The sequence below is a fragment of the Capricornis sumatraensis genome, chromosome X, assembly GCF_032405125.1.
Source record: "Capricornis sumatraensis isolate serow.1 chromosome X, serow.2, whole genome shotgun sequence".
Taxonomy (NCBI): Eukaryota; Metazoa; Chordata; class Mammalia; order Artiodactyla; family Bovidae; genus Capricornis; species Capricornis sumatraensis.
This window is the reverse complement of record NC_091092.1, coordinates 78366907-78393415: the sequence shown is the minus strand read 5'-3', so window position 1 is coordinate 78393415 and position 26509 is coordinate 78366907. Positions and strand designations below refer to the sequence as shown.

Here is a 26509-nt window from a genome sequence, read left to right as displayed (position 1 = left end):
ACTTCACCTACAAGTATGCAGTACATGTTGGAGGACTCAGGTCTTGTACTCGAGGTGGTGGTGATAGACTGCACGCTAGTGTTCAAGCCTCTAGGGGGTCTGTTCAGCTACCACATAGGTGCTGAATCAATTGCAGAGCCTCTGTTCATGTTCAGATTACATTTGAAGGAACATTAATAATCAGAGAAACCCAAAACTTGGGATTAGAACTATTCACAATAGTCTTAAAAGTCACATAACATTCCATGTCAGTGAGAATGATACAGATAAAGAAATCCTGTCTGAAAAACACAACCCAAACTTTATACCAGTCTTAGCAAAACCGTAAAGTAGTTGGCAGAGGCCTTAATACTTAATGTTTGATTAAATTTAAGATAAACTGCATAGTCTGTGGGCTTCCCAGGTGGCTCAGTGGTAAAGAATCCACCTGCCAATGCAGAAGACAGGACACACAAGTTTGATCCTTGGGTCGGGAAGATCCCCTGGAGGAATGCATGGCAACCCACTCCAATATCCTTGCCTGGAGAATCCCATGGACAGAGGAGCCTGGCGGACTACAGTCAACGGGGTTGCAGAGAGTTGGACATGACTGAGCACTCACACATGCCCGCATAGTCTGTACAAATAGATGATGCCAAACTATTCGTGATGAAACCCCTTTTCCCAAAGAATTTCCTAACAAGTTCCTCCTCCAGTGTTCTTCAAACCAAAAATTAATAAGAAACCATCATACCTATGATAAGTAGATCACATATCATAAAATCTCAGTGCCTGAAGTTTTAGAATGCTCAGCAGGACCCTACAATCTAGATTAGATAAAACAATAAATTTACCCAAAAAATCTCCAGGGAAGTTTTTTTCTACACTTTTGTTTGAGTAACTCCCAACCCTGTGTGATCTCTAATAGTTCTGTGTATAGGACTCTTTTGTGGAGCTCATCATACACACACGTGCAGCTTAGCATTCAGCCAAAGATTTAAGAGCTTTTCTGGAGATCTTAGATTGTCTGTGGAGTTCCCGCCTCTCCAGTTCTGTCCTGCAATTTCTAACTGTTCTAGCCTCCTCAAACTCCAGTATCTGTTTCTATGGCTTAGTCAGACTGCTGTGCTTTTCTTGGATTCAGCAGAAAGCCAAGGACAATTGTAGGGCTCACTTCCTTTATTTCCTTTCTCTCAAAAATGACAGTCCTATACTTCCTGGTCAGAAACAGTTATTTCATTTGGTTTTTTTTGCAGTTTTCTGGTTACAGTGGGAAGACTAATTCAATAGCAATTACTCTATTGTGCCCAAGAAGGTCTTTAGGTGTATTGTATTTTCTGACATAGAAATTTCATTTTTATGTAGTTATATTTATCAGTCTTTGCTGTTTAGATTTCTGTATAATTGTTTAAAAGACCTTCCCTACTCTGAGATAGCCAACTATATTTTCTTCTAATATGTATAGTATTTAAACATTTACTGATTTTTAAAAATAGAATCTAAGATATAAGGTAAATACCTAACTTATTTTCTCTTCCAAAGAATTAGCCAAAGTGTCCAAGTTGTACTTATGGAATGGTCTGTCCGTTTGTACATTAGTACAAAATGCTACCTTTATCATGAGTAGATTCTTATATATTCTTTAACCTATTTTGGAGCTTTCTGTTTTATTTATTTGTTTATCTAATCTACACTATTATCACCAGATAGTGTCTCTGATTATCATTCAGACTGTATAATTTTAAATTCCTCTGATGTGACTATCTTTCCCCAATTAGCCTAAATAAACTCTAGGATCATTTTGTTAAATTCTAACTTGTCAGTGACAGACAGATAATTTTGAAATCTTATTTTAATTTATGGATTAATTTGAAGAGAATGTGTCTTTGTAATATGTTTCTCCATCTAGAAGCTCATGTTTCTTCATTTATTCACATGTTCTTTTACCTTTGTCAGTAAAGACTTTTAGGTTATGTTGTATAATTTCTAGGCATCTTTTGTTTATTTCTATATACTTTATAGTTTTTATTGCTATTGAGCATCTACTTTTGTTGTTGTTGAGTTTATTCCTGGCTAATTTAAAAGTTTTGCACTATTGTACATGTGCTCCCCTCCTGCAAAGTGGTTATTAAATCTAAAGGTTTCAATCAGTTTGAAAAATAGTATTGTTAACAGGTTAATATAATGCTTAAAGTATTTTTGTATACTACTTTCTAAGTCTGTAAGTTTGGCCATTAATAAATATTAAGGTTCTTTTTTTCTGTCAACAACTTTCCTTAGATTGGGGCCAAGGTATAAGTATTCCTACAAAGAGGTTAAGTCTCACAAAATTAAAGAGAATAAAATCTCTTTTGATATCGCTTCAGCCCCTTGTTGCCATCCATTCTTTTCATACCTGACTTTTTGTTTGTTTTTATTGTGGTAAAATATACATGACATAAAAATTTATCTTTTCAACCATTTTTAAGTTTACAATTCGCTGGCATTAAGTACATTCATAATGTTGTGCAACCATCACCACTATCGGTTCCCAGAACCATTTCTTTATCCCAAACAGAAACTCAGTATCCCCATTCTCCCATTCCCCCAGTTCTTGGTAAACTCTATTCTACTTTCTTTCAGTGAATTTGCCTCTTCTAGGTACCTCATATGAGTAGACTCATACAATAAATAGAATATTTGTCCTTTTGTATCTGGCTTTTATTTCACTTTGCATAATGCTTCCAAGGTTCAACCATCCATGTTGTAGCATGGATCAGAATTTCTTTTTTTTTTTTCTTTTTTAATGAACATGTAATGTGTCCCTCCTATTCTTTACCTGCCATTCATGTCTCACTCAGCTTTAATCTAGTTTCTACCCTGCCAAACATACCAAGTGAACAGGATCACATAATTGCCAGGTATAGTGGGCACTTTCCAGTCCTTATCTTTACCTCACCCCACTCTTTGACATCATTGAGCATTTCTTCCTTGAAATTATAGTATGACTGGCTTCATGACAACTTTCAGCTCTTACTTTCCTCTTACCTCTTAGACCATTACTTTTCAGTCTCCTTTACTGAATGTTATTCTGCCTGTTACTACAAGTTTAACCACCACCTCTTTCTGATGACTCTCAACTCTATTCTGGGCAAAGATCTATATATATCCCAACCACCTGCTGAACATTTCCTCTTGGATGTCCCAGTGGAACTTGAAACATGCTTCAAACTGAATATCTTCTCTATTCCAACTTTCTCCCTCTGTCCTTTACTTGACTCACTCCTTTACTGTTTTCAGTCTGGATTTAATGAGTTACTAGCATCATGCTGGGAGAAATATCAATAACCTCAGATATGCAGATGACACCACCCTTACGGCAGAAAGTGAAGAGGAACTAAAAAGCCTCTTGATGAAAGTGAAAGAGGAGAGTGAAAAAGTTGGCTTAAAGCTCAACATTCAGAAAACTAAGGTCATGGCATCTGGTCCCATCACTTCATGGGAAATAGGATGGGGAAACAGTGGAAACATTGGCTGACTTTATTTTCCTGGACTCCAGAATCACTGCAGATGGTGACTGCAGCCATGAAATTAAAAGACCCTTGCTCCTTGGAAGTAAAGTTATGACCAACCTAGACAGCATATTAAAAAGCAGAGAGATTACTTTGCCAACAAAGGTCCATCTAGTCAAGGCTGTGGTTTTTCCAGTGGTCATGTATGGATGCGAGAGTTAAACTATAAAGAAAGCTGACCGCCGAAGAATTGATGCTTTTGAACTGGTGTTGGAGAAGACTCTTAAGAGTCCCTTGGACAGCAAGGAGATCTAGCCAGTCCATCCTAAAGGAGATCAGTCCTGGGTGTTCATTGGAGGGACTGATGCTAAAGCTGAAACTCCAATACTTTGGCCACCTCATGCGAAGAGTTGACTCATTGGAAAAGACTCTGATGCTGGAAGGGATTGGGGGCAGGAGGAGAAGGGGACGACAGAGGATGAAATGGCTGGATGGCATCACCAACTTGATGGACGTGAGTTTGGGTGAACTCCGGGAGTTGGTGATCACAGGGAAGCATGGCGTGCTGCAGTCCATGGGGTTGCAAAGAGTCAGACACAACTGAGCGACTGAACTGAACTGAACTGAGCATCACTGAGTAGCAGCTGGAAACCTCAGAGTTATTTTTGATTCTTCCTGTTGAATAAATCCCTGACTTCTAGCATATCACTAAAACCCTCATTATATTTTGCCTAAATTATTACAATAAATAGTCACCTAGCCAATATCCCAGCCTAGACTTCGAGACTTACACCTCTTTCTAACCTGTCATTTGCATTTTTGTCAAATAGACCTCTTTAATTGGAGAGGGAAATGGCAACCCACTCCAGTATTCTTGCCTGGAAAATCCCATGATGGTCCATGGGGTCATGAAGAGCTGGAATGACTGAGCGACTAAACAACAGACCTCTTTAATAATTCATACTTCTTATAAAAAAGGTCAAATGATACAGAAATAGAATTAAATATTAAAACTTCTGGAGACACTGCTTTGGGAAAGATCCCCAGTGTTCTTACTTGCTGGAAGTAATAAATCTTTCCTTCTCCTGAAAAAGAAGAGAAAAGCTTCTTCCTACCTGTACATTCCTATTTCTGTGGTTTTATTCCCTAGAGGTAACAGTTTGGTGTATATCCTTTTATACTGTTTTCTGTACTTGACTCAAAACATGGTAAATAATTACACATTAGTTTAACTTTTGTCTTTTTTTTCTTTTGGCAACAATGGACATTTTTATAGATAATTATTCTGTAATTTGCTCTCTTTGTTCATGAATATATCCCGATCCTCTTTTTTTAAGCTTCTATTTTGAAATAATTTTAGACTCAAGAAATTACAAAAATAGTCTATAGAGACCTGTATACCCTTTATATACCTTCCTCCAGTGGCAACATCTTAGATAACTGTGGTTCAATATCAAAATCAGGAAATTGATGCATTATCATTAACTAGATTACAGACCTTATTCAGTTTGCACCTTGAAAAAAATCTATATTCATCTGTGCATGTGTATTTTTTATGCAGTTTTATGCCATCACCTAACCACCACAATCAAGGTTTAGAACTGGTCTGTCATCACAAAAGAACTCCCTGATGATACCTCTTTGTATTCCTGTCCCTCCATGTGCACGCACCTTTCTCCTTGTTCCCTGGCAACCACCTAGCTGTTTTCCATCTCTATACTTTTGATACTTGAGCATCTTATATAAAGAATAGTACAATATTTTTGAGACTGACCTTTTTTTCACTAAGCATAATTCTTGAGATCCATTCAAATTATTGTATGTGTCAGTAGTTCATGTTTTGAGTTGTTGAGTAGTGTTCATCATACCAGAAGTTTGTTCAGCCATTCAGTCATTGAAAGATAATCAGTTCTCCAGTATTTTGCCATTGTGAATAAAGCTGGTATGAACATTCGTGTACAAGATTTTGTATGAATGTAAATTTTCCTTTCTCTGAGATAAACGCCCAAGAATGAGATGGTAGATATATGTGTAGTTTTGTGAGAAACTGCTATACTCTTTTCCAGAATGCCTGTACCATTTTGCATTTCTTCCAGCAATGAACGAATCATACAGTTTCTCTGCAGTATTTAGTATTACCACTATTTAAATAAATTGTTCATCTTTCTCATTGTGTTTTTACTTTGCATTCCCCTAATGGCTATTGATATTAAATATCTTTTCATGTGCATATTTACCACCCATGTATTGTCTTTGGTGAAGTATCTGTTTCTTTGCCCCAGGTGTGTTTTTTTTTTTTTTTTTTTTTTTTGCCTGTGCTGGGTCTTTGTTGCTGCTCTGGCTTTTCTCCAGTTACGGCGAGTGGGGTCCACTGTCTAGTTGTGGTGTGCAAGCTTGTCATTGTGGTGGCTTCTCTTGTTGTGGAGCACAGGCTCTGGAGTGTGTGGGCTTCTGTAGTTTCAGCACGTGGGCTCAGTAGTTATGGTGTATTGGCTTAGTTGCTCCACTGCATATGGGATCTTCTGGGACTTGGGATCAAACACATGTCTCCTGCATTGGCAGGCGGATTCTTTACCACTGAGCCACGAGAGAAGTCCTTCCCCAGTTTTAATTGCATTGTTTTCTTATGATTAATGAGTTTTAAGGTTTCTTTATGTATTCTAGGTACACTTCCTTTATTAGATATATGATTTACAAAGAATTTTTCTAGTCTGTATCTTTTCAGTCTTTGGACAGTATTTTTGGAAGAACAGAAATGCTTAATTTTGATGAAATCCAATTTATCAGTTCTTTCTTTTTGCATTGTGCTCCTGGTACATCTCTAAGGAGTTGTTGCTTTACCCAGGATCACAAAGGTTTTCTCTTATATCTTCTTTTTAAAAAAAATTTTATTATTTATTTACTTATTTATTCCTGGCTCTGCGAGGTCTTCGTTGCTGTGCAGGCTTTTCTCTAGTTGTGGCTAGTGGGGGCAGCTCTCTAGTTGCAGTGTGCAGGCTTCTCATTGCGGTGGCTTCTCTTGTTGCAGAGCAGAGGCTCTGGGGCTCTTGGGCTTCAGTAGTTGCAGCGCATGGGCTCTGTAGTTGGGGTTCCCAGACTTGAGAGCACAGACTCAGTATTTGCAGTACACGGGCTTAGCTGCTCTGCAGCATGTGGGATCTTCCCAGATTGGGGATCAAACCTGTGTCTCCTGCATTGGCAGGTGGATTCTTTACCTCTGAGCCACCAGGGAAGCCCTCTTATATTTTCTTTTCTAAAAGTTTATAGTTTTAGTGTTGTACATTTAAATCCATGATCCATTTTGAATTTATATACAATATGAGATTTAGATTGAGGTTCGTTTTCTTTTTGCCAATGGATGTTCTACTGTTCCATTACTGTTTGTTGAGAAGACTATTCTTACTTCAGTAAATTGCTCTGAGCACCTTTGTGAAAAATCAGCTAAATGCATGGGTCTGTTTCTGGGTTTATTTTGTTCCACTGACCTATCCCTCTGCACACTGCCGTGATTACTGTAGCTAAGCTACTGTAAATGTTATCATCAGGTAGAGTGATTCCTCTCACTTTATTCTTTTTATAAATTGTGTTCTTATTCTTCTCCCTTTCCACATAAATTTTAGAAGTATTTTTTCTATATCTACAAAAAAAGTCTTGCTGGAATTTTAATAGGAATTGAGTTAAACCTATAGATCAATTTAGAGAGAATTAACATCTTTACTGATCCTATCTTATTGTTGGTACATAGAAATCTCTATCATTCTTTTTAATGTATTCCATAGCATGTATATTTGTATCATAATTGATATCCTTGTACATTTGTAGGAAAATTTGATAGATGTTCTAAAATTGTGTTCTAAAAGGGTTGCACCTGTTTATAATAAAAATGACAGTGAAGGAGAATGTCTGTTTCCCTACAACCTCTCCAGCTCTGGGATTATCAGTGTTTTAAAGTCTTTGCCAAATTATGTCTGTAAAATTCAAGTATATAACTTAAACTGAAATTTTCCATGCTAAAATGTTAAAAAAAATCAAACCATATAAAATTGTATAAAGTGAAAAGGAAAAATCTCCCTGTCCTTCCCCTTTCCCCATCCTGTTCTCCAGAGTACCGTTGGGTTTGGTGTGAAGCATCTGGGCCTTTTTTATACATACCATATATTTTTCTTTCTTTTTTTTTTTTTTTTACAAATGAAAGCATATATTTGGTTGTATAATTTTCACTTGACATTGTTGCGGACAATTTTTCATTCATCTAAGTATGTGATATTGTTTAAGTAAATTCTGTTTCTATATGACTCAAAAAGGCAAAAGAATGAACTGTATAGCATTATGAATGCTTCAGAAAAAAATTGAATTTCTACTTTGCTTTTAAAACTGCTGTGGCTGCTGATTATGGATAACAGTATGGAGATTCCTTAAAAACTAAAAATAAACTAGTTTGCAAAGCAGAAATAGAAACACAGACTTAGAGAACAAACATATGGATACCAGAGGGGAATGGGGGGAAGGGCAAGGTGGGATAAATTGGGAGATTGGGATTGACATATATACAGTATTGATACTATGTATAAAATAACTAATGAGAACCTGTATAGCACAGGAAATTCTACTCAATGTTCAGTGGTGACCTTAAATGGGAAGGAAATCCAAAAAAGAGGACATATATGTGTACATATAGCTGATTCATTTTGTTGTACAGCAGAAACTAACACAACATTGTAAAGCAGCTATACTCCAATAAAAATTTTTTTAAAAAAAGAATAAATAAGAATAGAGTTACATATGATCCAGCAGTTGTACTCCTAGGCATTTGTCTGGAAAAGATGAAAACTCTAATTCAAAAAGATATATGCACCCCAGTGTTTATAGTAGCACTGTTTACAACAGCCAAGATATGGAATCAACTTAAATGTCCATCAACAGATGAATGAATAAAAAAAGAATTTACACACACACGCACAATGGAATATCACTCAACCATAAAAAAGAATCATATGATACTACTTATATGTGAAATCTAAAGTGATACAAAATAACTTATTTACAAAATAGAAATAGACTCACAGACATAGAAAACAAACTTACAGGGCTTCCCTGGTAGCCCAGTGGTTAAGAATCAGCCTGCCAGTGCAGGGCACACGAGTTCAATCCCTGGTCCAGGAAGATCCTACATGCCATGGGGCAACTAAGCCTGTGTGCCACGACTACCAAGGCTGCATGCTCTGGACCCTGTGCTCTGCAATAAAGAACCTACCACAACGAGAAGCCCATGCACCATGAATAGAGAAAGCCTCTTGCAGCAGCAAAGACTCAGCACAGTCAATAAATAAATAAAACATTAAAAAAAGAAAACAAACTTACAATTACCAAGGGGGAAAGGTGGAAGAAGGGATAAATTAGGTGTTTGAAATTAATAGATACACATTGCTATATGTAAAATAGCTAAATATCGGGAACTATTAATATATTCAATATCCTATAAAAACCAATAATGAAAAAGAACCTGAAAAAGAATGTATATAAATAAATGAATCACTTGCTGTATACCTAAAACTATCACAATGTTGTAAAACAACTATACTTCAATTAAAAAAATACTGTGGCTTCTACTATGTATAAAAAAGGTACAAGGATATATTGTATAGCACAGGGAATATTAGCCAGTATTTTATAACTAAAGGGAATATAATGTATAAAAATTTTGAATTACTATGTTGTAACTTAACTATGCCTCAATAAAAAATATGTGAGTGTTTATATATATATTAAATCTGGCACTGATTTTAAAGCTTTCTACTGCTACTGAGATTTTATTTTTTAACTTTAATGGTATTTTTTCTCTGAAACCTTTTAGATAGCAGTAATTTGTTTGCTATCTCACTACTAGAACTACAAAGCTTGTAGCTTTCTTCTCCTGACATTACTAAAGAGCGAAATTAACTTAGAAATGACAAAAGGAATTTTCTTTGATTTTAGTAAAGTATCCACTTTCCAAAGCTGTCACTGGAATTATCACTATTTAGGGACATTGAATTTGAATTACATATGATTCTGTAGGCCACTGCCAGTCCTTATGAATGAGGCAAAGTATAAATATAAATATATTTTTTTACATTTGCAGCTGCTTTGCCATGATTTACTAAATAAGGAGAGAGAAGAAAAACAAAACTTTTCTTTTTTACAAACAAAAACATTTCTTTTTTGCAAATGGGTCACTTGTTCTCTTATAAGACACAGTGGTAATTCATAGACAGCCTTATCTTTCATATTCATTTTTGTTTCATTCTGGAAGTTATTCTTGCTAAATTCTGATTTTCTGTATAGTAATTCTTTAGGGACTGGGAAATTGAAACTCAGTTTCTATTTACTCTCTTCTCCCCCACAATAGCCCCAGCACCTTTATTATTCCCACAGAGGCCTTGTTGTCTGTGTATGTCTTTTCACTGGATGACTCTTTTCTTCCTTAGCTGTGAAACCTAAAGCTGATCATCCTACTTTTAGTAAGCACCTGATTACTGCAGAATATAGAGCACAATTTTTAGCTTTATGGAGGTGGTTATAGACCCCTTTGAGAATCTGATGGAAAAACGTGGATCTTCTACTCAAAAAAATACATATTACATACAAAATTCTGTTTGCAGTTTCAGGGGGTTCATGGATCTCTCATTACCACCCCATTCAAGAATTTCTGGTATAAGTATAGATATCTGGGTATTTTTATCCTTTTTCGATGGTGGTAACAGTGGTTTGCCAACTCTGCCTCTATCTTTCATCAAAAATACTTCAGTGCTGTGGAGCTCTGCTCAATGTTACCTGGCAGCCTGGATGGGAGGGAAGTTTGGGGGAGAATGGATACATGTATATGTATGACTGGGTCCCTTCAGTGTTCACCTGAAACTATCACAATATTGCTAATTGGCTATACACCAATGCAAAATAAAAGGTTACAATAAAAGGATACCAAAAAAAAATTAAAAAATACTTCAGTGTTACTTTTCATATATGTAGAGTTAAGTAGCTGAAACGCTTGTAACTCCTGAGAGTGTGGATTGTCAAAAACTGAGAACAGACACAGCTAGTAATTAAAACACAGAGAGAAGTGTATTAGCTATATGAATAAGTATATTTTTTATATTCTGGAGTATTATTAGTGGATATTTCTTTAGAGTTATGTGTTGCAAAGAAAATGGGGAGTGAAGAGGTCACATTTTTAAAGTGGTTTAAGGGAGAAGACTTTGCAAATGTATAAAATTAATTTTTCCCTGCATTATAAATGAGAAGATTGAGATATTGAAAGGGTTGGTTTATGTTTCAGTTTCAGAACTGAAGAGCTGAATTAATCTGTAGGCTGGAATTTTAGCGATGAGTCAGGTTCTTGTAGGTGTATGAGCCAGGATACCGCCATAAGCTGCTGATTTACTTGCTCAGTAAAGGAAGCCTGTGACTAGTATGCAGCCTATTTTATCTAGCATCATGCATTTCTAATCAGCATGAAAGCTTGTATGATAACTTTTGCAGTCTGTCTCCATCAGTACTTTGAGGACCAACCTACTGGTGGCTTTAGGAGATTAGAACTCAGAAACTTGAGCTGTGGACTCCTATCTCTCAAAACTATTCCTGACTGTGAGCCAGCTCTGGCTGTCTTTATGTCCTGAATATCTTTTAGTTGACTTAAGTTTTCCTTCTGGTTTGGCACAGGCAGCTTGTGTGAGGATACAACTTTATTTTACATCTTTTATGAAGAATAGATGGACCTATGCTTGTGAGAAATTTAATCTTAAGTGAACTTATTTGTTTGTATAAAAAATATAAAGTGTTAGTCGCTCGCTCATGTCCAGCTCTTTGCAATTCTGTGGACTGTAGCCCACCATGCACTTCCGTCCATGGGATTCTCCAGGCAAGAATACTGGAGTGGGTTGCCATTTCATTCTCCAGGGGATCTTCCCAATCCAGGGATCGAACCTGGGTCTTCCTCATTGCAGAAATATTCTTTACCAGCTGAGCCACCAGGGAAGAATAGCTTAATAACAATACTCAGAGTAGTTATGTAGTTATGGCACGAAGATGTCACATGGGGTATATTTTTTATACTTTACATCCTGATAAATAGTAGGTTTAAGTCAAGGATCACCTCCTCTATGAAGCCTTTCCTAATTCTTTGCCTCTTCCATCCCAGCATTGGTCACTTCCTCCTCTATGCCTCTACTAAACCCTCTTATGTATTTTTTCACTGCATTGTATCACCTCATTTGTTTATAGTCTGTCTCACTGGGCTCCCTGGTAGCTCAGACAGTAAAGAATCTGTCTTCATTTCAGGAGACCTGGGTTTGATCCCTGGCTTGGGAAGATCTGGAGAATTCCATGGATAGAGGAGTGTGGCAGGGCAACAGTCCATGGGGTTGCAAAGAGTTGGACACGACTGAGTGACTAACACGCACACTGTGCTAGACCATAAGCTTCTTGAGGATATAGTCTGTATCTTAGTCATGTCTGTGTATTATGCCTGGCACCTAGAGGTACTCAAAAATTTGTTTTACAAATGAGGAGGTGAGTAAATAGTATATTAAAGAATATTATAAAGCACTTAAGACAGGGAATAACAACTCAGATGCTTTCAGGCTCCAGGCATAAACAAGCAGAGCTGGTAGGGACTGTGTGAAACACATGCCTTATCTAAGAGAGGCAGCTGCTCCTCAGATCAGCCCACTGGTGCTGCGTGAGAATGCTGACTGTGTGTTGCCACCTTTTAATTTTTTGAGAGAAGCCAGACATTTGGGTTTTTATATGAAATCTCTTGATTGTTAAATGTAGCCAACTAATTAAGCTCTTTTTAAGCTTTTAATTGAGGTGTAATTTACATACAGAAGTGTATGAGTACGCAGCTCAATCCGTTTTCACAGACTGAAGTGATTTTTAAATTGAAGTATAATTGACCTAAACAATATATTAGTTCCAGGTATATAATACAATAATTTGATATTTCTTCACATCACAAACTGATCACCACCTGAACTGATTTTTTGTGAGCCAAATAAAACTGATAGACCTGCAAGCCACCAATTTACAACTTATAACAAAATCTGTATGGGGAACTGTGTAGTTAGGTTAAGAATCACCCAGTAGGTTAACTATCTTAAAGAGACACATCTGTCCAATGCAGTGTGTGGACCTTATTTGGATTATAATTCCCCCCAAAAATGTAAAAGAGCATTTATAAAACAATTGGGGAAATGTGAATGTTGACTGGCCATTTAATAATGTTAAAGAATTATTGTTAGCTACCTTAGGTATAATATATATATTTTTTAATTTAAAAAAACATTTATTTATTTATTTGGCTACACTGGCTCTTAGTTGTGGCATGCAGGCTCTTTGTTGCAGCACGTGGGGTCCAGTTCCCCAGCCAGAGATCAAACCCAGGCCCCATGCTTTGGGAGCATGGAGTCTTAGGCGCTAGACCACCAGGGAAATCCTCAGTCATTGTTTTTTTAATAGTTGTTACTGTATTTTATTTTTTAGAGCAGTTAGAGCAAAATTGAACAGAAGGTACAGAGTATTCCCATGTACCCTGTGCCCCTACACATGCACAGCCTCCCCTGTTATCCACATCCCCCACTAGAGGGATACATTTGTTGCAACTGATGAATCTACATCATTAGCACCCAAAGTCCATAGTTTGCATTAGAGTTCACTCTGGATATTGTACATTTTATGGGTTTGACAGATGTATAATGACATGTATCTACCATTATAGAATTGTCCATGTTCATTTCTTTTAAAGAGTCCTTTAAGACACATAGTGAACAATTTATGGATGAAATGCTAGAATTTGCTTCAGAATAATTTGGGAAGAGTGTGAAAGTTGGTGTGTAAAATGAAACAGGATTGACCATTTATAGATAATCGTTGAAGATGGGTAAGAGGTACATGGGAGTTCATTATGTTAGTGTCTCTGGTTTTGTGTGTGTTTGAAATTTTCCACCTCCAAAATTAGAGCAAGAGTCCAAGTTAAAGCTGAAGCATGATTTTTTGAACCTAGGCTAAGAATCGGACACGACTGAGCAACTTCACTTTCACTTTTCACTTTCATGCACTGGAGAAGGAAATGGCAACCCACTCCAGTGTTCTTGCCTGGAGAATCCCAGGGACAGTGGAGCCTGATGGGCTGCCATCTATGGGGTCGCACAGAGTCAGACACGAATGAAGCGACTTAGCAGCAGCAGCAGCAGGACAAGAGGACACCACTGCTGGTGACAGAAAGTGCATTTCTGGAGCTAAAGTAATGGCATTCTCTTTTTTCATTTATAGGGCCTGAAAGTCAGTATACTAAGACTGCTCAGGAGATTGTGAACATCTGTTACCAGACACTGACTGAGGTAAGTGAAAAAGAGGAGGTCCCTGTAGGATCTAACTTTTTGGAACCCTTTTGTTCCCTAGGGCTGAGGGAGGCCTTCTCTGCCTATCCTTTTTTAAAATGTAATATCCCACCTCAACCCTCAACCCACAGTCTGTATTCCTTCCCTGCTTTATTTTCTTACCCAGCACTAAATGTTTTTAATAAGTGTATAATTATTTACTTTATTACCATATGTATCATTGTATCCTGCCACAAGAATAGAAGCTTCATGAAGACAGGGATTTTTTTCACAGGCTGACATCACTTTAGTAAGTTCATCAGAAAGTGGTTTTTATAAACTTATTTTTCTGTGCTCATCTTTAACTTTTTAAATTATATTTATCTTTAATTGACTGATGATTACTTTATAACATTGGTTTGATTTCTGCCATACATCAACATGAATTAGCCATAGATGTACATGGTCCCCTCCCTCTTGAACCTCCCTCCCACGAAGACAGGGATTTTTGTTTGCTGCTCAATGTCTAAAACACATGTTGAATGAATTCTCTACTTTTCTTTCTCAGTATGATGAGCATTTGACTCAGCTTGAGAAGGATATTTGTACAGCTAAAGAAGCAGCTTTGGAGGAAGCAGAATTAGAAAGCTTGGACCCAATGACCCCAGGGCCTTACACACCTCAGGTAAGTCTGAGGACTAGAAACTTCCTCTTACAGTTTTCTTATTGATTTTGGAAATTGGGAGCATGTTAACAGATGTATTTACTGAGATACCCTTCTTCTCTGTCCTTCCTCTTCATATGCCTTTCGTGTGCTTTCTTGTCTTCTCAAAGGCTAAGGTGAGTGAGGGCCATGGGTCTTGGTAGCCTTGTTGGATCCAAAAGAGACAGGTGTGGGATGTATGAATGGGGTGGGGTCTTAGTCATTTAGGCAGTATTTAGGAGTACCAGACTCCTGACTACCATGGCCAAAGGCATCCTCTTGAATCCCTGGAGTTCCTTTGCCCCCAGCATTGGGGTTCTGTGTATGCTGTGCTAAGTCGCTTTAGTCGTGTCCAACTCTTTGCGACCCTTTGGACTGTAACCCGCCAGGCTCTACTATCTGTGGGATTCTCCAGGCAGGAATACTGGAGTGGGTGGCCATTTCCTCCTCCAGGGGATCTTCCTGACCCAGGTATCGAACTCACATCTCTACATCTGCTGTGTTGGCAGGCAGGTTCTTTACCACTAGCACCACCTGGGAAGCACCCATTAGGGTTCTGTGACATCCCAAGAGTATAGACATGGGCCACATTATTCCCTCTGAATTGTCTTAGTGTAGCTCAGACATCACCCATTTTCCTGGATTGACTTTCTCTCCCTGTAAATGAAGAAGGTAATGTTTATAATGTTCTTAAATTTCCATGTCAAAGACTAGAGAGCAAGATTAATAAGAAATTTTTAGTCTTTCTGATCTGACCCTTGAATATACTAAGAGTATTTCATCTATACTGTACTCTTAGAGGGCCAGCATATTTGAAGACTAGGACTTAACCAGACTATAACTGTGTTGGAGGCACTGTGGTAAAGTGGAAAATACATGAAGTTTGGTATAAAACAGTCCTGGCTTTGAGTCTTAGCTCTGCTGCTATCTAGCTTTGTGAACTTTGGGAAATTGACCCCTCTAATCCAGTTTCCATTTCTCTAAAATGTACTTTTCAAGATTGTTGTAAACATTAAATGAGGCCATTTGCCTAGCACACAGTAGACATTCAGTAAATGTTTATTTCCTTATGTGTATGAAAGTCATCTACAGGGTTCTCAGAGGTTCTTTCAAATTTACAAATATTCTAATGCAAGTTTCTCCCAATTCCCACTGGAAAACTTTTTCATTCTGTTCAGGTTTCACTCTGAACTAATAAATGCAGCCTGTGTGATCTTTGTTGGATAATTGCTGTCTATATCTCATTCATACAGTCTCCCTATCTATCTTTTACTCTCTCTTTCACCCTAAAACCTAGGTCACTGAGGGGCCAAATACAAAGAGCCCTAAGATACTTCCTCCAGGCCCAGAACAAGAAAAAGCTCTAGGAGTATGTGGGCAGATTGGGTCAAGGGGGCTTGGGTGAGTGATGTTCCCCAGGAAGGTCCTATTTGCTAATAGGCCCAGCAGCTTCCACAGACCCTTTCTGGTAAGTTAAAGCCTGGGTTTTAGCCATCATTCCTCAGGAGAGCGGCACATGGTTTGCTCTGGTCTATGACAGCATCAGTCTAGCCCTGTGGTGAGTCCTTCCCCTCCCATACTGTCTCAAAAATAGCTGAGGAAAACCTGGCAACTGTGCTCCCTCCTGAGCAGTAGCTGTTTGGTGCAGTTAAAGGATCTCCTGGTAAGAGTAGGGTATAGGTATTGCCTCTTCATTATTCCAGTTCACTCTCTTATCATTGCCTTCACTCATATATACACATTTAGTAAGCCCAGTTCATTACCTCTGAACCTGAGGAAGATGCATGTGAGTGATTGTCCTTACTTAATATTACTCTCAAACCCAAATGCTATTAAATATTAAAATGTGTGTAAGTTTCCCTGGTGGCTCAGACAGTAAAGCGTCTGCCTGCAATGTGGGAGACCCGGGTTCGATCCCTGGGTTGGGAAAATTTCCTGGAGAAGGAAATGGCAACCCACTCCAGTACTCTTGCCTGGAGAATCCCACGGACGGAGGAGCCTGATAGGCTACAGTCCATGGGGTCGCAAAGAGTCAGACATGACTGAGCGAGTGCTTTGCCTTTGCCTTTTTAATACAATTTTGTTGTGTAGAAATATGATAGTAATCATACTTTACTGCCACCTCTAAATGGGTGGTAATCAATGTATTTTCACTCAACTCTTTCTACCCAGCTTATATTGCACTATACATTCAGCTTGACATGTTATCTAAAATTGCTTGCTGTATATTTTTCCACATAGTGTTTCATTCCCTAATTTTCTCTTCTTTTGTTCCACAACTACTTTATCTGCACTTGTAATCCTTTTGAATTCAGTTTTTCCTTTCTCCAGAACCCTGTTCCTGTTCAGCCTTGTTTGTTTGCTTTAAAAACAAAACCAACAGCAAAGTAACACATATGTGGGTTCTTTGTTGATAAAAGTAACATGTTCATTGTGACAAATTGGGAAACATACAGAATAAATAAATTACTTAAAAATCAAGTCCACCACCGAGAAAGAACCAAACCACTGTGAACATTTTGGTGTGTTTCTTCAAATCTGTAATGTGTGTGTGTGTGCATTTATAATGTGAAATTGGTCATTATTATTTTGTGTCTTGTTTTCACTTCACATTATATTATGAGCATTTTATTTCATTAAATGGTCTCTGAAGACATTTTTAATAACTGTGTGATATTTCTACCCTCAGCCAACTTTTCAGAGAGCCCTTTCCTAAATGAGCAGGCTTTGCTAGCCTGTTAATTTTTAGTCCCTCCTGCCCTCCTTTCCTAGATGGTGCTAGTGGTAAAGAACCCACCTGTCAATGTAGGAGACATAAGAGACTCGGGTTCAATCCCTGTATCAGGAAGATCCCCTGGAGGAGGGCATGGCAACCAACTCCAGTATTCTTGCCTGGAGAATCCCTATGGACAGAGTAGGATCTCAAAGACTCAGACATGACTGAAGCTACTTCACACACCCTCCTTTCACTAAATAGTCCATTTGCTAAATCCCTCTTCACTTTAGGAGAGGGAAGAGGGAAGGGAGCTATAATTTTTTGACTGCCAGGCATGGGGTAAGGAGCATATATACACATCTCTTAATTTTCCCAACAACCATGTGAGGTGGACATTACCATCCATGTTTTAAAATTGAAACTAAGGTTTAGAGACATTAAGTTATTTGTTTAAGTTACTCAGCTAGCAAATGGTGGAGCCAGGACTCAAACCTAGGGCAGTTTACTCCAAAGTCCGTGTTTTTCACCATGCTATTTTGCTTCGTATTATCCTCTAGTGAGCTCAGAAGCTATTACCCCTTTCCATGTTCTGGTTGGAATTGACATTTCTTTATCCCATTTTAGATGTCTCTACACCAAAACAGTCAGAATAGCAGTGGTGTGGAGCCCTGGGCCTAAAAGCAATAAGACCACACTTAGAAGAAATTAGGTTATTGACCAGAGAGGCTATTAGGACATAGAATTGTCCCATAGCTTGGATGCTTTTCTACTTCAGGCTTCTGATCATATACATCGGATGCCTCTTTAATAGAATGAACAAGATTTGTGAGATACCCCAAAACTTGCCCATAATGCTGTGTCAAAACTATGTTTTTTTTTTCCTTAAATGGATTGTTCTGCATGACATTTTCTTCAGTGAATGCACTAAAGGGGAGTTCTCTGAATTTTTTACTCCCTTTACTAAATAGAAGCTAAGTTGTATGATTTGTGCCACAGCCTCCTGATTTGTATGATACCAACACATCCCTCAGTATGTCTCGAGATGCCTCTGTATTTCAAGATGAGAGCAATATGTCTGTCCTGGATATTCCCACTGCCACTCCAGAAAAGCAGGTGACACAGGTAGGATAGTCTTTTTCTCTTAGTGAGATTGGTAGTATGCTTAGGGGTAGGGGATGGGTGAGTGATGGTGGTGATATATGACATGTGTCAAGGATGATGATCAGACCCCTTGGCCCTGGGAGTGAAAGCCTGGAAATGTGATTCCAAGGTGGGATGGTGGCAGGTCACGTGACTGGCTTGTCTTCTGTCATCCTGGGCAGAGTCAGGCACAGCAGAACTTAAGACACAAGTGTGAAAAGTGTGTGAGGCATCAGAGTAGCCTGACTGGAAAGACCAGCTGCATTCAGAGACATAGTTCAAAATAATTGCCCTGCTACTTTACTGTACATCTGTTATCAAAGTTGTTTTTAAAATTAAGTTTTTTAAATTGGCCTTTTCTAGAGGTATCAGCAGATACTCCTGATCTGAAGCCAGAAATCTTATCAGCTGATCTCGGTCAAGGTTCCACTGGCGAGTGCAAAATCCAGGAGGGTTTTTCTGTCCCAAAGAGTCCAACACAAGCTAGGGAAAGCTTGTTTAGAAAGGAAGTCTCCTTGTGATGCTATACTAATAACAGACCAAGGACCTTCCTATTCTTTGGGTTTAATTTTTACCCTACCTGTGATTTCCAAAGAATGAATGGGGGAAAATGCACATGCTTTGAGCTGTGTAACAGCCCCCACTAGCTGTGGGGTTGGCCGGGATATCAGGGAGGAGCATCTGTCCTGGGTGAGAGCCCCTGGTTAACTCCTCCTACCGGCATGTCCCTCAATGATGTGCTATTTGTGTTCCTTACTCAGATGCACCAGGGCCGAGGTAGGCTGGGCGAGGAAGACTCTGATGTAGATATTGAAGGGTATGATGATGAGGAGGAGGATGGGAAACCTAAGACACCAGCCCCAGTGAGTATGCTTACAGAAAGCTTATGGTTTCATTATACCTTTATATGGTAGGTGCCCCAGAAGTACAGGACAGGCCAAGTCCCCAGGCGATACCATAGGGTCTCTATAGTGAGGCCCAGTATGACTTTAATCCTTGGAACCAGCTGACCAAATCTATCCACCAAAATTATATCTTATAAGGCAGCAAGGGGGCGGCTGGTGGTGGCTTCTGGTCTCTTACTTGGTCAGTTAATGGTCTCAACTGGTCTCATTTAGGAAGGTGAAGATGCAGATGGTGATCTTGCAGATGAAGAGGAAGGAACTGTGCAACAGCCTCAAGCCAGTGTCCTGTATGAGGATTTGCTTATGTCTGAAGGAGAAGATGATGAGGAAGATGCTGGGAGTGATGAAGAAGGAGATAATCCTTTCTCTGGTACATAGCTCACCATAGCACACTCAGGGCTCAGAGGAAGCTCTGGGCCACATATGCTGTTACCAAAAGCTGTTCTTTTATTGAAGTCCCATTAATAGACCTCAGGGTGCTGAGCATTCACTCATAGGATGATTAAATTCATTGGTCTTAGAAGAGGTGAAAAAATACAGCATAGGTGGAAAAAGATGATAGTCAGAAAAGCAATGCCAAAGCAGCAAGTTTGATTTGAATACTTGATAAAAATGATAAAGATGTGTTATATGTGGCAATAGGGAAAGAAAATTAAGAAAAAGAGATGTTTTGTGAATTAATTGCCATAGTAGGGGAAGAATATAGAAGGAGATGATAGGGGAAAAAAACAGATTGGACTGAAATGGTTTTTTAACTCATTTTCCAAACTATAAATCTTGTCAGTGTTGACCCTAGGCAGTCCTCTGAGGTGAAGAGTCCGGGCAAGATACCTGTGTAGATGCATGGGATTAACTAGTTCTGGAAGACTAAGCCAAAGATGTTAATTCTGTCAAGCTTATCTCAGGATTTCTCTCTTTTCATAGCTATCCAGCTGAGTGAAAGTGGAAGTGACTCGGATGTAGGATCTGGTGGGATAAGACCCAAACAGCCCCGCATGCTTCAAGAAAACACAAGGATGGGCATGGAAAATGAAGAAAGCATGATGTCCTATGAGGGAGACAGTGGGGAGGCTTCTCATGGTTTGGAGGATAGCTATATCAGGTAATCGATAGCAACATGCTACGGGGGCTGTGGCATCAATGCTCAGCTGTGATGTCAGAGGGTCCAGCATCATATTACTTTCATCCATCAAACATTGCTTGAGCACCTACTAGGGCCAGGCACTATGCTAGGCCCTTGGGGATACACAAAGGAGCAAGACATATCCTGCCCTTGAGGAGCTCACAGTCTAGTGGTAGAGACTGATACAAAATCATTGCAATACAGTGTGAGAAGAGCTGTATAGCATAAGTTTAGTACAAAGTGCCAAGTCACACTGAGGAGGAGGAAGTGTCTCACTCTGCTTGGAGTAATCAGGGAGTGTCACAAATGAGGGGACATTTGAACTGGGCCTTACAGGATAAATAGAAGTCTACTAAGTATATAAGTGGCAACAGGTGAGGAGATCCTTAGAGGTGAAACAGTATGTTCAAAGGCACAGAAATATAGCAAAGAAATTTCAGACCAAAGGGAAGTTGTTGGGAGTTGTGACTCTAGAAGCAGCAAGGGATTATGTTGTTAGAGAACCTTAACTGGCGTGCTAAGACATGTGGATTGTGGTTAATGAGAATCATCACTTTAAGGAAAAGAAAGTAACATCAAGTTTATGTGCTAAATAACTCTAGGCCAATGATTGGGCTTCCCTGATAGCTCAGTTGGTAAAGAATTCACCTGCAATGCAGGAGACCCTGGTTCAATTCCTGGGTTGGGAAGATCTGCTGGAGAAGGGATAGGCTACCCATTCCAGTATTCTTGGGCTTCCCTTGTGGCTCAGTTGGTAAAGAATCCTCCTGCAATGTGGGAGACCTGGGTTCGATCCCTGGGTTGGAATGATCCCCTGGAGAAGGGAAAGGCTAACCACTCCAGTATTCTGGCCTAAAGAATGCCATGGACTCCATGGGGTCACAAAGAGTCAGACATGACTGAGCAGCCTTCACTTTCACTTTCAGGGCAATAATAAGAAATTCAACTAGGATCTGTTAGGAGTGGAGGAAAGGGAAGGGACATATTTAAGAGCTGTTTAGAAGATAGATCATTTGGATTTAAGAGGTAAGGAGATTAGATACATAATGAATGTGAATGTCATTGACATAAGAAAGAGGGAATACAGGTATTGGATGGAGTGGGAAAGGAGGCAAAAAATGAATTTGTCTTTGGATATGTTAAGATACATATGATACATCTAAGCCAAAGGTATCCAGCAAGCTTCCCTGGTGGCACAGACGGTAAAGAATCCACCAGCAATGAGGGAGACCCGGGATTCAATCCCTGGGTTGGGAAGAGCCCCTGGAGGAGGGCATGGCAACCCACTTCAGTATTCTTGCCTGGAGAATCCCCATGGACAGAGGAGCCTGGCGGGCTACAGTTCATGGAGTCACAGAGTCAGACATGACTGAGCGACTAAGCACACATCCGGCAAGCAGTTAAGAGTCTTAATTCATCGAGCAAATATTTGTCACAAGTACAAAAGCAACTAGGATGTTATCCCTTCCTTCAAGGAGTTCAGTTTAGTGGGAAGTCTAAAACAGGCAAACAGATGATGATCACAGTGTAACATGAAAAGTGCTGTAATAGAAAACCACAGGATTTTTCTGGGGCTCGGGTAGGAGTGGAGTAGGGGAGCTGGTTAGAGAAACTAAGCTGAATCAGAGTAGGAATTAGCTAAATGAAGAAGAAAGGGAAGGGCATTCCAGAGACCAAGAAGAGCATGTATGAACACACAGAGACATGAAACACTTCTCAAGAATACAAGTAGCTCAGTGTGGTTGGTGCTTTTCATCATGATCCATGTAATAGAGACAGTTTAAAGAGGTAGATAAGGACCAAATCATGAAGGGCCTGATAATTTTGAGCAGACATTGAATGAGAGTAGTATGATCAAATCTGTATTTTAAAAAGATTGCTCTGTACCCCAGAAGAAAGATGGGCAGAAGGCATGAATTAATTCACAGAAGAAATGCAAATGGCCAATAAATTATGAAAACTTAGCTTCCCTAAGAATCAAAGAAATGCAATAAAACAACCAAATGCAATTTTTTACCTATCAGATGGGCAAAGATTAAAATGAATAATAATGCCCAGTGTTGGAAAAAATGTGAGTAAAAGGACATTCAGAAACCACTGGTTGGTAATAGAAATTGAAAAAGTGGGGTAGGTGAGAGAGGTATAGCAATTTATTTTACAAATCAGAAACTTAAAAAATGCGTATCCTTTTTGGCCTCCCAATTCCATATCTAGGGAGTTATTCCATGGGAATAATAAAATAACCTTCATCAAGATGTTTGTACAAGGATGTTTATCACAGCATTGTTTCTAATAGTGGAATAATTGAAGACAGGTTAAATGTTCTAGTGAGAGACTGAAATAAATCATGTTACAGCCACACAGTGGAATACCACACAGCTGTTAAAATGATGCTATCGATGTATGTTTATTGACATGGAAAGATGTTCATTATAAACGTTAGTGAAAAAGCAGATTCCTGAAGAGTATATAGAGCATTCCAATTTTGTAAATTAAAAAAAAATGTTTAAGCATCAAAGTAAACTGCATAGAAAAAATTTGGAAGGTCATATACTGAAAGATTATCTCTGGGTAGTAGAGTTATTGGTGATTTTTTTCTTTTTTTTCTGGTGTATATTCTAATTTTTTTAAAACCAGTAAACGTTCATTACTTGTGTGATTTTTTTTAAGTAAAATTAAGAATAAACAAACAAACAAAAATAAAGAGCACTCTGGCAGAAATGTGAAGAAATTAATTGGGGAGAGCAAGACTGGAAGAAGACTGATTACAGTGGTGCAGGCCAGAGATCTCAAAGAATGAAGCCAAAGCAGGCAGAATAGGGCTGGAAAGATGGGGATAAAGGTGAGATATATTGAAGAGGTAGAATCTTTAGGACTGTTGACTAATTGGATATGTAGGTGAGTGAGGCTATAAGTGGTCAACAAACCTACGAGGCTTATCAGAGCATTTATGGTCATGTAAGCTAGCAGTGTGTTGTTCAGGTGTAGGGGAGTTTCATTCAGATTCTTGCGTATATGAAGTTGGCAAGTTGATGTTTTAGAATAGGATCATTTTTTTCTCAGGTACCCATAGAACAGTCCAGAGCCATCATTTTAGTGGCCAGGGGAGGTGAGATGGGCTGATCCCTTGGTGGCACTGAGAACGGGACTGGTCAGCTAGAGGATGGTGTCCGAGCTTGAGAGATGACATGTTTCTTTTCTCAGTTATGGGAGCTATGAGGAGCCTGATCCCAAGTCGAACACCCAAGACACAAGCTTCAGCAGCATCGGTGGGTATGAGGTATCAGAGGAGGAAGAAGATGAGGAGGAAGAGCAACGCTCTGGGCCGAGCGTACTAAGCCAGGTCCAGCTGTCAGAGGACGAGGAGGACAGTGAGGATTTCCACTCCATTGCTGGGGACAGTGACTTGGACTCTGATGAATGAGGCTTCCTTTCGGCCTCCTTGGTCCGCCTTCCCTGTTCTCCAGCCTAGGTGGCTCACCTTTCCCCCATTTGTTTATATTTATTTGTTACAGTGTCTGATCCTGAAACTACCAAATTAATTAATACTGTAGCTTTTTAAAAAATAATAAGTAAATGATAATAAATTAACTCTTTTGATTTTCCTGGGGCAGTGCCACCCTTTGATTTAAAACCAGGCAACCCCCTTCCCCCACCACTAACAAAAAGAGAGCACTCTCCTCCTTCTGCAATGCTCTCCTTAACTCTATTAATTGCTCTTGGTATCATTTTGTTCCTGGGGAGGAAGAGAAATTATGAAATATTTAATAACTTTATGTCCTCTTGATGTATTAGAAAATTTCCAAGCATGATATCATCTCAGTTTTCTAATTTGCAGGCTGTAACCATTGACAGCCCCCTGTTGGGACAGAGAATTGCGTTCTGGTGGACCCTGTACCACACTAAAACCATAAACCTATTGGACAAACTGAACTGCCCTTTATTTATTATTTATTTGATTATACAATGCCTTGTTCCTAAGTGGATTGGAGGCAAATAAATTATAAATCTTTGAAACAGCATATATGTCAGAAATGATATGTCGCCATGTAAATGTGTTCTGTCCCTCCCCCTCCAGGGGAAATGGTAGGGAAATGGTAAGTTCTTTAGGGCAAAGACTGTGTCTTCTGTTTCTTTTCATGCTTAGGATATGGTTCTGTGCAGAATAGGTACTCAGTAAATGTTCCTAGAATCATAAAATCCTCAACAGATTTGTTAAGCATCTGCTCCATGATAAGCTTTCTATCAGCTCCTTGGGATGCAAAATTAAATAAGACACATTCCTTTTATTGAAAGATCTCACCATTAAATTGGGGGAGGGAGAGTGAAATTCAAAACATGTTAATAAATCATTACAGTACTGTAAGATAAGTGCAATTAAGCTAGATATAAAACATAGGAGAAAATAGAGGAACAGTCATGTCTGAAAAAGTCAGGGAAGTCTTCTTAGAGATAATTTTTAAGCTGACTGTTGAAGAATTAGTAGGAGCTTGCCAGATGGAAAAGTCCAGGCAGAGTGTCACATGAAATGAAAAGGCCAAACTCCAGAAATGGCAAATAGCAGAGTGTGTTCCTTGTTTGTTTGTTTGTTTGTTTGTACCTGCCTTGTTCCAGAAAGGATTTAAGGTGGTTTATGTTCCAGTCCCTCCATACTGGAATGGCTCTAGGTGAGACTGAAAGATGGACAGGAAGCATATCATCAAGAGCTTTGAATTTGATGCTAATGAATGTGAATTTTATATTAATGAGAATGTGCTAGTGGAGAATGAAATGTGCTAGTGGAGTGATAAAATATGATTTGTGTTTTAGAAATTCTTAGTATATTGAATGAAATAAATTGAAGAGTCATGTGTAACAAGTGTGATCCCATTTTTATAAATGATAAAACCACATGTATATATTTATATGTGTTTATATATACTTGCATATGCAAAGGAAAAAGTCTGAAAGGATTTACACAAAATGGTTGACAGTGATAACCTCTGGGCAATGAAATTGGAGGGGAAGGGGCTATATGCTTATTTGTATACTGGCTGGGGCATTGTACTTTTATTTCTGTATTTGAATTTTTATAAGAACATATTATTTTTGTAATAAAAATTACAAGAAAATAATTCCAGTGGTAGTGTGGAGAATGGTTTGGAAGGTGGCAAATATAGTTGAACTAGGACTGTGGCATTCGGATAGGGAGGAAGAGGGTAAATTTGGAAGATATTTAGGGGACAGATCAACAGGACTTGATGACCAATTGGCATTTGGGAGTGGAGAAGGAAAAATGGAAGGTGACTTCCAGAATTTTGGTTTAGGAGATTGGATGGGTACATGGGATTCATTCATTCATTCAGCATTTATTGAGCCACCAGGCTTTCCAGGTGGTGCTAGTGATATAAAGAACCTGCCTGTCAATGCAGGAGACACAAGAAACCCACAGGTTTGATCCCTGGGTCAGGAAGATCCCCAGGAGGAGGACATGGCGATCCACTCCAGTATTCTTGCCTGGAGAATCCCGTGGACAGAGGAGCCTGGCAGGCTACAGTCCATGGGTTGCAAAGAATCTGGCACGACTGAGCCACTAAGCACACATGAAGGTCACAGAGAGCTCTCTATGCAAAAGAATCTGGACTTAATCCTAAAGACAGTAAGAATCTATTGAAGGATTTGGATAATTTTAGCAGCAGTTTGGGCCATGGACTATAGAACAGGACTGGATATGGGTGTGAGTCATTTAAGCAAAGTATGAGTCAGTTCTTATGCAAGAATAGGCAAAGATTTGAGAGAATTGAGGGGAGGTAGAATCTACAAGTGATTAAATGTGGGCGATATTTCACTTAATTAGTGAAGAAACATTGATTGAGCCTAGTGAGTACCAGGCATTATTGTTGGTGCTCTGACTATAGCAGTGAATAAAACATGGGAGAGGAAGACAGATAAGTGAATGAGAGCGAGAGAAGTACTCTGAAGACAAAGTGATATGAGAGGGTTTGGGGTGAAGGTTCTAATTTAATGGTCAAGGAAGACCTTGCTGAGTAGCTGTCATCGGTGTATAAATAAGCATGTGTTGTTGTGATAAAACATAAAAGTCTGAAAAAGGAAGCAA

General features: G+C 38.9%; 1 protein-coding gene across 3 annotated transcripts in view; it reads left to right on the top strand.

Annotated features, from left to right (window-relative positions):
- Positions 1 to 25408, top strand: part of TAF1 (TATA-box binding protein associated factor 1) — a 70118-nt gene extending 44710 nt beyond the window's left edge. For 2 of the 3 annotated variants that reach the window (XM_068963365.1, XM_068963363.1), the window contains exons 33-38: positions 13779 to 13846; positions 14394 to 14510; positions 18241 to 18366; positions 19503 to 19659; positions 20214 to 20391; positions 23617 to 25408. In XM_068963365.1, the coding sequence (XP_068819466.1) occupies positions 13779 to 13846; positions 14394 to 14510; positions 18241 to 18366; positions 19503 to 19659; positions 20214 to 20391; positions 23617 to 23836 (866 nt within the window). In that variant the 3' untranslated portion in view covers positions 23837 to 25408. Of the gene's footprint in view, positions 1 to 13778; positions 13847 to 14393; positions 14511 to 14659; positions 14666 to 18240; positions 18367 to 19502; positions 19660 to 20213; positions 20392 to 23616 lie in introns of all 3 variants that reach the window. The other variant, XM_068963364.1, reaches the window with a different exon arrangement.
- The last annotated feature ends 1101 nt before the right edge of the window (positions 25409 to 26509 follow it).